Raw genomic sequence first — 13,882 nt, 5'->3', positions numbered from 1 at the left:
AACAGTGTTGAACTTCATTTATAATTAAATTGTAATAACTCGGGAACGCCGCTGCTTGGATAATAGATGGCACATCCGTGCTGTTTCCTGTAAAATGTGCTGTTTATTAGAGCCATCATCAGCTGGTGACAGTGAGCTGTTACTCACATGAACAGCACCGTTCCGCAGCTGTTAATTGGCTTAAACATGTGAGTAAGGTCACTGTGTTGGTGCCCTGACTCTCCACAAAATGCCAGATGCATATTTAAGTCTTTCTGGATATTGATTCTGTTTTCTTTTTCTATTCTTCTCCCCCTCTCCCCTCTCCTGTCTGTCCCATCGCTCCTGTCTCATCTTTCCTTTCTGTCCCTCTCCTCTCTCTTCTCTCCTGTCCATCCCTCTCTCTCCTGTCTGTCACTCTCTCTCCATCTCCTCTCTCTTCTCTCCTGTCTGTCCCTCACTCTCCTGTCCATCCCTCTCTCTGTGCTGTCTGGTCCTCCTCTCTCCTCTCTCCATCTCCTCCATGGTCCCTCTGTCTCCTGTCTCTTCTCTTCTCTCTCTCTATCTTCTCTCTTCTTTCTCCCCTCTCCTCTCTCTCCTGTCCGTCCCATTCTCTCCGTCTCCTCCCTCCCTCCCCTGTCTTTGCCCTCTCCTCCCTCCTTATCATTCTCCGTGCTGCGCCACCTCTTGCCCTCCAATTGTGCCATTCATTACAGTTAATTACCAGGTTATGGATGGGCATGTTGCAGTAAAGGCAGGCTAATTAAATTGAACGAGGGAGCTCATCTGGTAGTAGCAAAGGCAGCTTTGTATCATGATGACTGGGGCCAATGAGCCTGAAAGCCCAAGAGCGCAGGTGCGAGCTGGCCGCTGTGTCTGTCTGTCTCGCAGGTCTGTCCTCACCGAGTGGAGCGATCTTACAGCATGACAGGCACCAGAGTGGCAATGCGGCCAAGGCGTCAGGATATCAGGGAGAACCATCCCCGATCACCACTTTCTGCAAGCAGGTTAGGCGATTTCCAAAGATCCTTGTTTCCGAAAGCCACATTCTTGCCATTATCTATCTTTTTTGCAAAGTTTCTAAGTACTTGGGTCCTAGTATGCTCATGTCTCGGAAGTCCCAGGGGCCAGAGAGGTTCGTCACCCGTAGAAAGGTTGCTGTGCTCCCATGGTCGTCCTGCCTGGCACTGCCTCACGACAGTACGTGGTGCTGTGTGTGTAGCTGTGTGTCTGTTGTTATTTCATTCAGCTCTAGATGGCACGCCAGCAAACAGATCCTGACTTGCAGGTATGGCAATGAAGCCCTTTCCTGATACAGACACTGTTTTGCATGTCTTCTGGGACGAATACGTTATTTATGACTTAGAATGTTAAGCATGTGCCACAGTGGTTAGCATTGCTGCCTTGCAGCGTTGTGGCCCTGGGTTCGATTCCTGACTGTTTGTGTTTGTGTCTGCCCTGCGATAGACTGGCCGATTGCTTGCCAGGATAGGCTCCTGTTCCCCCATGAGCCCTTATTGGTAATAAAGTGATAAGAAGATGGATGGATGAAATGTTTAGCTGTGGGAGTCCAGGTTTGAGAGGAATGAGGCCAGGCCTTCACCTGGACCCCTGCCGCTGCCCTGCAGCTTCCCACCAGTGGGCAAGAGGGTGCAGGGGCTCAGAGGTTTCCTGCTGCAGGCATGCCATTGAAAGGAGATCCGAGACAGAAGTGTAGACGCGCGAGTTGGAATTAGCGTGGTGGGCACTGTCTGTGTCATTTGGCCATTTGGCAGGTGCTGCACAGCTCCTGGTTCAGCCTCTGAGCTGATCAGCGTGCCGGTCTACACCTACAGTACAGCTCCCATTGCACTGAGCTCCAGTTCAGGATGCTGCTTCACGAACTGTTCCAGCAAGGCGGTTTTCTAATGGGCGTCTTCTCCAGTTTATTGCTTTACTCTTTCAGAATTCACTCAGAACATTCATGTGCTAGTAACACCGGGTCTGTAAATTCCTTGCTTCTGGCTGCAGTGGAGAACATATCAGAACTAAATTAAGAAGTCAACACTGCTGCGGGCTCGTATGTGATTGACAAGAGCTGGGATAGTAAATTCCACTGCAGTCACTCAGCGTACAGTACAATGGCAATTTATTGATTTAAATTAACTGATTTAATTAACTAAACCACTTGACTTGCACACTGTCATTTCTGATTTCATGCTTTCTCAGAGAGCACGAGCTGTCTTGTATTTCTCATTAATCCCATGAAACATAATGTAGAGAGAGGCTGCAAGCTTTGTAGAACTCTGTTACAAGAATCAAACTGTTGTTTTCATCCGTGGCAAGCTTTACCCATTATTCTCAGTCCTAAACTGTTGCTCCGTGCCTGTGACAGTATTCCTCTGAGCCTGTCAGTGAAGTCAGGGGCTGCACTCAATATTTGGATTACAGATTGTTGATTTAGGCAGAAAAGATTGCAGCTCCCAGCCAGATAACCTCCTGTATCCACAAACTGTGAAATGCCCTCTTCAGAAAAGCTGGTTTGGTGTGTGCTAGTGCTTTATTAATTGAAGTAGCAGGCTTTTGTAATAGCGCCTTGTGCGCCTGAAACAAGATGTTTCACTGTTTTCTGAAGCTTTGATGATCTGTCTAAATGCCTGGTTGTGATCTGGTTGCTCATCCATCTGAAAAAGGTCAAATCAAATTCAGAAACCTGCCCTCATTTCCCAATGGACTCTTTGACCAGTCGCTTAGTGCAATTCTTCCCTAGAAGAAGCCCGATCAGCAGTTTGCACTAATCACTGTGCCAACCCCTTCCTTCACACACTCCCCACACTGCCCTGCACAGCTGGGCACTGCAGCTGGGTTGTCTAAAGGACCTCCTGCTTCCTGTCTTTTGCACTTGTGTCAGCTGTGAGTGAATTAGCTCTTGCTGCAGAGCAGAGAGAGCAAGGAATGGTGAGCTGTTTTGTCCATGTCCTCAGAACTAAATACCAGAGATCCTGATCCAAACAGAGGTCACTGCCACTTCATTTTTAAAACCTGTTGTGTCCGAGGGAATGTCCTTATTGTCCTCCAAAAATCCCACTTTATGAGCTAACGCAGAGCAGGCTGCAAGACTGCTGGTGTTTCCAAGCACTGAATTGAGAACGAGTCTGTGAGAGACTCTTGTTCAGCTGCACGTGCTGAAGTAGGTTCGAAGGCTGTTCTTGATCCACTGCTCTGGGGCAGCTGAGTTACTTCACGTCACAGTTTTACTCAGGAAAATGCTGGACTGCAGAGTAACGCAGAGGAAGACATCTCAGTCTATTTCTGCTGGTCTGGAACTCTTCAGATCTGAATTCCCCCCACACACCCCTGGCCTTCCAGGAAGTGGTGTGCACAGCAAAGTCAGAAAACAGCCGCTGAACTGACTCTGATGGAGGTTTTTAATTTGCCAGTTCCCAACAGGATAAGATTGTTGATAAGATCGCCAGCAGCCATATCACCCTGCAACTCACAACTGGCAACCCACTGGAGCTCAGCAGGTGTGAGCCTGGTCAGTACCTGGATGGGAGACCTCCTGGGAAAAACGAAGGTTGCTGCTGGAAGAGGTGTTAGTGGGGCCAGCAGGGGGTGCTCACCCTGCGGCTCATGTGGGTCCTAATGCCCCAGTGTAGTGACGGGGACACTATACTGTAAACAGGCGCCGTCCTTCGGATGAGACATAAAACTGAGGTCCTGACTCTCTGTGGTCATTAAAAATCCCAGGGTGTTTCTCGAAAAGAGTAGGGGTGTACCCCGGCATCCTGGCCAAATTTCCCCATTGGCTTTTATCAATCATGGCCTCCTAACAATCCCCCTCTATAAATTGGTTTTATTCCTTTGCTCTCCTCCCCACTGATAGCTGATGTGTGGTGAGCGTTCTGGCGCACTATGGCTGCCGTCGCATCATCCAGGTGGGGCTGCACATTGGTGGTGGTGGAAGGGATCCCCATTACCTGTAAAGTGCTTTGAGTGGAGTGTCCAGAAAAGCGCTATATAAGTGTAAGCAATTATCATTATTATTATTGTCCAGCTCCTCAGGAACACATGCTCTGTGGGATAGGTGTTGTACAGTGCTCACCTGTTCCTACCTCCTCCAAAATAAAGATCAGACATAGTTCCACTTTGGTGTTCATTTTCTTTGGAACGATGAGGTTTAACTCAAGTGAGCTGAACAGCCTGGGCTTCGTTCTAGAGGAAGGAGAGCTGAAGGCTATTTTGTAAGCAGCACAGTCACATCCTTTATTTTGAAATCGTCCCCACATTCCTGTGCTTTAAATTTGCTGGCATTTCCTGGGACCTCGATTGACTGGGAATTATTCTGATCTCTGAAGGATAGGCTGATGGATGGAGAGTTCTGAGAGTCTGGAAGGATTCTAGGTTCTTAATGAATTTGTGGGATTAGGACAGGGAAGCCCGGCAGCAGTAGAACAGACACTGCATTTAAGGCTAGGGAGACCTGCTGCCTGCTCTTTGCTATGTCTGCGTTCCTGCTGTATTGTCAGCCCCCTGTTGTACTCCTCCTGCCCCTCCGCATGGCCCCAGGTGAGCTCGACAGATGTGCACCATACCCTCTGTCCAGCCTGCCCTCTCAGGGGGTCAGCAGAGGCCAGGCGTGCTCAGGGCCTGCGGAGAGACGCTGGCTGCGCTGAGCCAAGGAGCTGACGAGTGACAAAGCATCCATCACCCTCTCAGCCGACTGCCGGCCCCCATCTGCACAGGCGCTTATGACTTTCATAGCTGCGAAGTTGTGGAGACGAGACGAGATGTGACAGGTGCTGTGCTTTGGAAAAAAAAACAACAACACTTTGAACGCTGGAGACAATTTGATTGTGCGCGTCCGGGGAGGCGTGCTCGCGGGCCGAGCCCATGCGGGGCGCCACACTGCGCCACACTCTGTTTCTTCATGCAGGAGGAGGCTGAAGCACACCTGTTTGTCACACTTCCAGTCAGCTTACCTCAGGGCCAGTGCGCTGGGTCTGCTGTCTGAGGTCAGGCTGTCTCAGTTACAACACCACCAGTCCCTGTGTCTATTTAATAGGCATGTCACTGTAAAGTGGTAGAAGCAATGCAATGCAGTGGAGTATATTCTGGTTTAATAGTGCAACATAATGGTAGAGTATAATCCAGTTGTGTAGAATGGAATAGCATGTACAATACATTTGGAAAAATAAAAGAAAATGCATTGAGGCTACAGAAACACGAAACTTCTCAGTACATTAAAGCCTGCTTGAGTGTTTCCTAAGAGCACAAGAATATTAACGGCACTGGAAACCGATGCATCACTTAATGGAGAGGATGTTTTCATCTGATTTCTACTCACATGTGCTTGGCACCCCTCTCGGGCTCAGAGGCATGTACAAGAAGGGCGTCTGTGTTCAGGACAGTTTATTTTAAGAACGAGCGTGTTCTGTCCTGGGACACTCTCACCTTCCTGCTGTATTCTCTCACTGGGTCTGTGACAGTTGCAGAGTGTTGGGATTGCTCTGGGTCTCTTCCTCTGTGGGGCGGAAGTGTCCAGCACTGTTTGGTCCACCTGCAAAGGGTTAATTTGGTTTGTGGTTGCTCTACAGTCCCTGGCACTTAGCTTTCTGTTTAAGTGACAAAGCAATGCATTTATCAGAGTGTTGCTAGTCCAAGCAAAACAATAAAGCTATCGCAAGATCAATCACCTTCCTGTCATCTGTATACACACAGCTGATGCGAGTTTGATTGGATTTAATGTGAACTGTGCTGCAGAAAGTCAGCTCTCTGCGGGCCCTCTCTGTCTGACTGTGGGGCAGCAGGGGAGGAACAGGCTCATTACAACAGTGCTACACGCCAGCTCCCGCCTCTCTGTTAGAACTTATTAAATTACTGCTCTGTGGTTGTTCTCCCCTCTGAGCAGGACTGATTCTGCAGCTGTGCAAGTGTGGTCGTTACAGAGTAAAGAAAGATGGTAAAGCTCGGATCACTTGCCGGACGAACCTGGCGGAGCTTTTTGATCGAGATGGAGTCGGGGCAGCCGTGAGAGATGCTTGGCATCGCGTGATCCATGTTGCATTCTTCCCCTTTGAGCTCTTAATAAAGCAACAGCAGATCAGGCCCATCACCGTCTCCCTGAAGTGAAGCACTTCGGCGGGAGAGAGGAATCTCTAAAGGGCTCTTCTTTGATCATCTTTATATAAATCAATACGTAATTTGTAAGGAGGTTTTGAATTGGATGGCAAAAGGGGGATTTATATTCCGATGAAACATAAAGCCCGCAGTAAATTCTGGAACCTATGGAAAAACTTTAACAGTCTCATCAGCTTGTAGAAAAAGCGAATTGCTCAATGTATATATAAATGGAAAACTTCTCTCAATATATAAACCTAATGGTGTCACACTGCACTGTTCAATTTAATTTTATGGCTTCAGAGAACTATTAAATATCTTTTTCATTGAATAATGACATTTTGTTCCAAAGGAAATTAAAAAATACACGTTTTTTTTTTCCATGCATGGGCTAATAGGGTGTTACGCACAACAGTGCTGGTGAACTGTTATACATCACAAACAAGTCGTACTCAACTGTGGGATCGCAGTCGCCCTGGACAATAACACCTAAATCAGGGGGCCCAAGGAAGAGCTTGGACATGACTCACATCAGCAGAACACTAATATTATTTCAGATGGGCAGGGAGAGGGATGAGGGTCAGAATTAGAACAGGGGCTGGCCAGCCAGCGAGGTTATCAATGGGCAACATGAGCACTGAGGGGTGTGTGGGTTAAGGGCTCTCCGGGCAGGAGAGGGTTAAAGATCTCACTTCAGATGGTGCTGACATTGAGCACATGACCCCTGTCTGCACTACCGAGAAAGACAAAGCTGAATTTCCCCCGAAATTGAATTAGACTCTTAAATTAGTCCTGCATATTCAGCACTCCCTCCCCTACAATGAATCTGAAAGATGGCAAGAACTCCTATCCTGAGCACGCGCCCTGAGACACACACACAAACATAACGCACACACACAAACACATACACACACACACAGGGAGAGCGTTTGAGCAAGACAAAAGCTAGCAGAGCACACTCATATTTAAAACATTCCTTCATATATTTTTAATAAAACAACTGATCTGGATTCGAAAGCAACTCCATAAATCACTCATTATTCAATGTATGTGACTTCAAGGCTTTCCACATGCTGTAGCCGAGAGCAGAGCTGTCTGCGAGACAATAGGTTTGTACTTGAATGCTTGTGGTTTTATGAAAGGTTTATTGGATTTTGTGGTCCCTTAAGGGGAAACCCTTTAAATGCCTTTGCAATTATAACTCTAATAACACTCTCAGCTCCTGGACGGAGCCTTGACTTGACAAAGATAAGGAACTGGAAGTTGCTCAGTCAATACAGAGCTATTAATCTCTGTCACCTGGCTGTCACTGTGGCTCAGGGAGACAATGTAGTTTCTTGACCTACGCGAAGCTGTGTAGCGATTTTATTCAGCTTGTCAACATTCATCAGTGCAAATTTTGTCACCTTCCAACTCACTTGAAGAACTCTTCTGGTTCTTTATCTCTCGTCCTGTGACACCCTTTAGATAGAGGGGAAAATAAAGTGGTCTGCAGGCCGAGATTATTATTATTATTATCATTTACAGCTCATTCTGTAAAGCCTGGAGCCATTCCCTCCCTCTCACCCTCTGTGTCTCTTTCTGACTGCCGGCTGGGCACACATTTAAATACCCCACCGGGGCAGGCTTTCGGGACCCTGTTTCCTCACTCCCTGTCCCGGCAATCGAGCTGGTGACTCTTCTGTCCCGACAGCAAGCGGATGCTCATTTCCAGCCCAGTGTAAAATCTCCTCAAGTGCTCCGCATGCAGACCTGAGGGCTTTCTGTTTTTTACACGCATGGCCGAGGCTCGGTAGTTTAGCCGAGCGGTTTTCAGTGGAATCGGGCTGTGTTCCTTCTCTGTGGGAGGCGGGCACGCCATTCACTCTGCACAGTGTCTTCTGTCTCTTCGGGTTTTCATGAAGTGCCGGCGCTCCGTGCTGGTGCTGCCTATTTCATGCTCACTACTGTTCTCCTGGGCAAATGTGCAGAGGCAGAGGTGGAGTTTAATCAGTCTCTCCTCCTTCATCGAGAGGGGTCCTGGTGATGTAGGTAACGGGCAAAAACTGAAAAGGATCCAAGTGCTAAATGCAAAAGGGGTCTTTTTCGCCATGGAATTCTCTACTTTAATGAGTCAGTTTTTTGATAAGAAGAGACTGGTCAGCAGGCAAGAAGTGATTCAGGCACAGGATGTAACATCACAACGTTCTGCCCAGCTGGGCGCTGCCAGGAACTGCTGGTGTAATAATAATAATAATAATAATAATAATAATAATAATAATAAACTTTATTTTATATAGCGCCTTTAAAGGTGGCTTCTCAGAGCGCTTTACAGGATGACAACAACAATAAATAAGAAGAATACACAAGATAAAACACAATTACAATATACAGAGGAGACCGTGGATGGTGGTACTAAGAAGAGCAGAGGGGTGAAGAATGGAACCAGTTGAGTAAAGGCTTTTCTGAAGAAGAGGGTTTTGAGTCTGGATTTGAAGGAGTTTAGAGAAGGTGACTCTCTGATATCCTTGGGCAGAGAGTTCCAGAGCTTGGGGGCATAACAGGAGAAGGCCCTGTCACCCATACAATGTAGAGGGGCTTGGGGGACAGTAAGGAGAGCAGAATTTGAAGAGCGGAGGTTGCGAGGTGGGGAGTAGGGCGATTAAAGTTCAGACGGGTACTGAGGTGCCAAGCCATAGGTGAGCATGAGGATTTTAAAGTCTACAACTGTGGTTGTCGTGAGGGCACCGAGGAAAGGGGCTCTGGGAGGACTCGCAGCGCTGGAGCCATGGAGTTTGACAGACGCTGCTCATCCACTCGCCGTGCAGGGAGAGACATGCAGCCCTGAGGTCCGGCTCTGTGGCTCTGTCCTCCCTGCGCGACCTCACTCCTGCTCCCAGCCGGGAGATCACCACACCTCCCCTCCCCTGCCTGGGAATGAAACCCTCTGTTTCCCCGTATTGACAACTTCATTCCTAACGGCAGGCGAGGAGAAGAAAACTGAAAGGACAGGTAATAATTAATAATAATTGCTTACACTTATATAGCGCTTTTCTGGTACAGTATAGTACAGTACAGTGTCCCCATCACTATACTGGGGCATTAGGACCCACATGGACCACAGGGTGAGCGCCCCCTGTTGGCCCCACTAACACCTCTTCCAGCAGCAACCTTAGTTTTTCCCCGGAGGTCTCCCATCCAGGTACTGACCAGGCTCACACTGCTGAGCTTCAGTGGGCTGCCAGATGCGAGTTGCAGGGTGATATGGCTGCTGGCTGGCTGAGATGACTCAGAGGCAACAGCAATCACATGTGTTGATCCCACTAGTACATATGCTTTCATTTTGGGGTGTTTTTTTCTCAAGTTCTAAAAACTTTTATCACTGCAATTATTTTTACCTGAGCTGCGAGATCAATGTGCGCTTTGAACGTTTGGACGCTGAAACGTGAGGTGACTGTTTTTTTTTCCTTTTTCAGCGTGCTCAGACTTAACCGCGGGGTCTCTAAGGAAAACCATATTGCTTATCGACTTTTTGTTCAGGAAGCGCAGCAGCGGCTTCATCAAACTTGGGATGATGGACTCTCCGGCACGTTTTATCATCGGAGTCCTGTGAAGAAGCATTGTTTCACAGCACAGTAGGGCAGGGTCTTCAGCACAGATTCCCGAATCAAACGCAAAGCCCTGGGTCGGCACACAGGAATGGGCTTGCTTTCCTCCCGGGCCCTGGGGCCCTGGCTTCCACCACGCACACACCCACAGCCATTTCTGTTAACCTCCAGCAGTGCGTGTGTGTGCACAGGTCCTTCTCAACCCAGCACTGCTCACAAAATTAAAGGCGGCTTCCTCACACTTTTACAGAACTCACAAGTGAAAAAGTATGCGAGACCTGTGGTACAAACTGACATTCACTCATCAGTTTTTCTTTCTTTCTTTTGCTGCACTCCTCGAATCTGACTTTTCAAGGTTAAGCTGCCAGACGGCTTTGTTTCATTCTCAGAATATTGTCACTCCCAGCGTAAGGCCAGTCAGCAACGATAGCTTATTATCGGCGGCTCCTTTGATGCATTCGTTGAGCATTAGAAAGCGAGATGGGGGAGAAAAAGCCCTCGGCACTGAAAGCTGACCCCAAAGGCCAGGATCTGGGAGAGCAGAGCTGAGCTTCCAGCTCAGCCTCAGAGACATGGACAGTAAGATGCAGACGTATGGATGTAGCTGTTTGTTGCTTTGCTATATGTCCTCATGCTGAGGCCTGTTTCCACTGGGCATCACTGCAGCAGTAAGATCTGGTGGCTAGACACAGCCCCTCCCAAGGGTTTGCCTGTACAACATGCATCACTTACTCCTTGGATTTGTAACCTTAATGGTTTCTGCCCTGCAACTTGTAGACAATCCCATGTCTACCTTAAGAGCTACAACTGCATTGGGTTGGTGTGTATACCAGAGCTCTCTCTCTGTTTCCCACTCTCTGTTCGGCTCACTGTGTGCTATATCATTCTTGGCACTGTGTGCTTTAAGAATTAGAATTTATGCAAATATATGGCTGAAAAATGAGCTGTTCCTCCTCTTCTGGGCTTCTGGTGAGATTCCAAAAAAAGAACCGACTTATTACAAAGATTCCCTTTGTTATGAAGCTACACAATAATAATTAAAAATGATTTGTGATCTGTACCAAATTGTACTATTTCCAGTGGTAAAATAAGGCAAAAAGACATAGTACAAACAGAAGCAAGTTCCTCTTGCATATTTATTATTACTTTTTTAATTTCAGTTAATGCTTTAACAACAGATTGTGGTGTCACAGTGAACAGTACAGACAAACCTAAGCACTCTTGTATTGTCTAGCTGCGAATAGAGTTATTTTTTGTAGGGATCTGCAGTTTCATTAGATTCTTGTTTCTTTGGGAAATGTAGCACTAATGAAGCTGCAGCATTAAACACTGTGCTCAGATTTGCAGATATGCTGTTGTTTTCTCCCCAATGTGCTTTATCCCAGGAGTACCCGTATCCAGTAGCGTGTCTGATGCTATTCTCCCAGTGCTGCTCCCATGTCAATGGACTGGGCTTATTACTGGCCCTTTACTGGAGACAGGCAGACTGACTGGCTTGGGAAAAACCATGAAGATATGTCATAAAAACTGAAACTGAAATTGAGATGGTTGACTGCTTTTCTATTCGGTTTGTCAGGGCCCCATTAAAGGGAATGCCTGCGTTGATCTAGTTGTTTCCAACAATTAAAACAGTGTGGAAAACAACCAGGAGACCTCTGATCCTGACAGGACTCTAGTTTTTGTGTATTGCCTTGTGTATTCCTGCTTCTTTACAATGCTGTCCTGGTTAAGCCTCCATGGCACTCCCCCTTAGTGAACTTTGGAGTAATTTAAATCCATTTAAAATCTTCCATTATTTAGCAAAGGTCCTTAAAAGGTTGTGTTAAAACAAGTAAATGAGGTCTTGGCTACTAATAATCTCTTATTAAATATCAGCCCTCTGTCTACACTTGTACCAGAGAAATTGCCCTAGTCAAAGTAACTCCGGACTTGTTGAAGAGGACAGATTGAAATGCTTCCAGTCTGGTCATTCATGCAGTGGACAAGGCGATTTTATGACTGTCTTAAGAGCCTAGTTGCTTTTACTGGAAATAAACTGGTTTGGATCTTTAGATCATACCTGATACATAAACAGGTATTGGTTACACTTGGTGAGTACGTATTGTGCTCTGCTTTCGGTTTGATTTTCTTTAGGTCGTTATCGTTAGGTCAGATTATAAACGATGAAATGTTTTCACAGCTATGCCAGTTCTACACAGTGGCACAGCTCTGAAAACCTGGTGCCTTGTTCAGTCTTATTAGTCTGCAGTCACAATTACGTGTGAAAGTCAACCCAGCAGACTTCTTCAGCATCAACAATGAAACACGACTCAAGTGGAAACTATGGTGAACTACAGAAACTGAGAACCGGTGCCACTTAACACACAGACTTCCCAGCCATGTTGTTAAAACCAATCGCCCAGCTTCCTTCAAATACTGTCTAGATGGGGACCTGGATCAAGTAGCTGCAAGCAATCAACCACGCTAAGTGAGACAACTGGGCTCCTTTTAATTTGCAACCTTCCCAATAGTATTTCCATTTTCTTTTAATCATATCTTTCGTCTTCTATGAGCAATACAACAGAGAATTAGGACACAGGGATATGTACACGTGTACCCCAACACAGCTCTCATCCTTAGGATCTCCCCCCTGAACAGCTCGTCCCACAAGAGTTCCTCGGTCCTGATGGTTTGACAGTGTTGGCCGACTGAGGGTTAAAGTTCAACATGGGTCAGCACATGTCAGAGAAAGCAGTCACTCAGCCAGCAGCCCTGTGACAGCCTGGCTGACAAGGCAGGATCTGCTGGGAGAGGCCAGGCTGCACAGAGCAGCTGGGCGCTACTTTAAAACAAGTCTCACGCACTTCTTCCATGACGCAAAACTCCATGTGGTTCATCTAGGGGGCGCTGCAGATACAGGATTGGAAATAATCATAGATGCAAAGAAAAGAGTGGCGATATGAACAAGCAATTTCCCTACTTTGGAATTCAGAATCCAGTCGAGCCAGCAGACTTCTTCAGATCAAGCACTCACACGCGAAACCAGGGGACACAAGTGGAAACTATGTGGAAGTGCCTTTATAACTGAGAACAGGAGGCACTTCTTTACCCAAAGGGTTGTGGGAGTGTGGAACAAGGTGCTCAGCCCTGTTGATAAACTCAATGGTTTCTTCCAAAATGAGATCCCTTAGCTTCTAACCTCCAAATAGGCTTAGTGGACTCAAAGGCCACCTCTCATTTGCTGTCGTTATCCTTATAAATAACAGTACCGCTTCTGTGATTCCCCCTTAGAGTCTATCTTTTCCATCAGTGGGTGAAAGTTGAGCTCTAAACTGTTGATGGCAGTTGCCGTCGTCAGCTGCAGCTGTGATGTCTGCGCTGTTGTCGTGCTCATCTCCCAGGAGCCTCGGTGTTCGCCACATGTTTGAAATGCTGCAGTGGTGTCACTTCCTGTACTCACACGCCGCACTGTCTGAAAGTGACATACTGTAGGATATCGGGTGACATTTCATTTTTGACACAAAGAAGGTATTCATTTAAAAACGCAATGAGTAACTTGTATTATACATCCACCTTATCCTCTGCTTCCACAATTATCTCCAACTCTTCCTACCTCCCACAAGCAGCCAGTGTGCAAAAGGAATTCCTTCCTTTGGGAAGTGGGCTGTCTGATTCCCTGTAATCCACTCTGATGTGCTGTATCCCGTGTCTCTTGTCTGTCTGTGGTGTTATTTTCCTGCGCCTAGAGAGGACGGCGGCAGCCCCTGCGAGCGATGGGATCTCTCTTCACAGGCCTGGGAATCCTCTGGTACCGGAGCCGGGAAGCGGAGCGCGGATTAGGACACGTCTCCTCCTCCGAGCGAGCGGCCCCATCTGTTTCCCCAGCCTCCGCCACCCCGTCCGGGTGCCCCCTGCCAAAACCCAGCAAATGTGCCTCGAATGGTTTTGTGTATTGGTGACACGCCAATAATAATAAAAACAATTACCGGACTCCTGAGGTCTGATTCCGAGATAATTGAGTAGCTCTGCTGTTCAAAGTGCTGACAGAGGACAGTTTTCAAAGTCGTGCCCTGATATCCTGTCATCTCCTGGGGCCCTTCGTGGGAGCCCAAGACACCTAGAGAAAAGAAAACTTTATTATAAATGAGCAAAATCAGCTTAATTGTCTTCAGTAAGTCATAAGGAACATTTGCATTTAGTTTTACGATTTAAATTATAATGTGAAGGAATTTTCAATA

At 47.1% G+C, this 13,882-nt stretch overlaps 1 protein-coding gene across 2 annotated transcripts in view; it reads left to right on the top strand.

Moving 5' to 3' along the window:
- Positions 1-13,641, top strand: part of LOC107080062 (uncharacterized) — an 83,749-nt gene extending 70,108 nt beyond the window's left edge. The window contains exons 5-6 of one of the 2 annotated variants that reach the window (XM_015368653.2): positions 871-986; positions 13,391-13,641. In XM_015368653.2, the coding sequence (XP_015224139.2) occupies positions 871-986; positions 13,391-13,484 (210 nt within the window). In that variant the 3' untranslated portion in view covers positions 13,485-13,641. The remainder of the gene's footprint in view (positions 1-870; positions 987-13,390) is intronic. The other variant, XM_015368651.2, reaches the window with a different exon arrangement.
- The last annotated feature ends 241 nt before the right edge of the window (positions 13,642-13,882 follow it).

This window comes from Lepisosteus oculatus, chromosome 20 (assembly GCF_040954835.1).
Source record: "Lepisosteus oculatus isolate fLepOcu1 chromosome 20, fLepOcu1.hap2, whole genome shotgun sequence".
Lineage (NCBI taxonomy): Eukaryota > Metazoa > Chordata > Actinopteri > Semionotiformes > Lepisosteidae > Lepisosteus > Lepisosteus oculatus.
The sequence above is the reverse complement of the archived record's forward strand: the minus strand, read 5'-3'. Positions and strand labels throughout refer to the sequence as shown.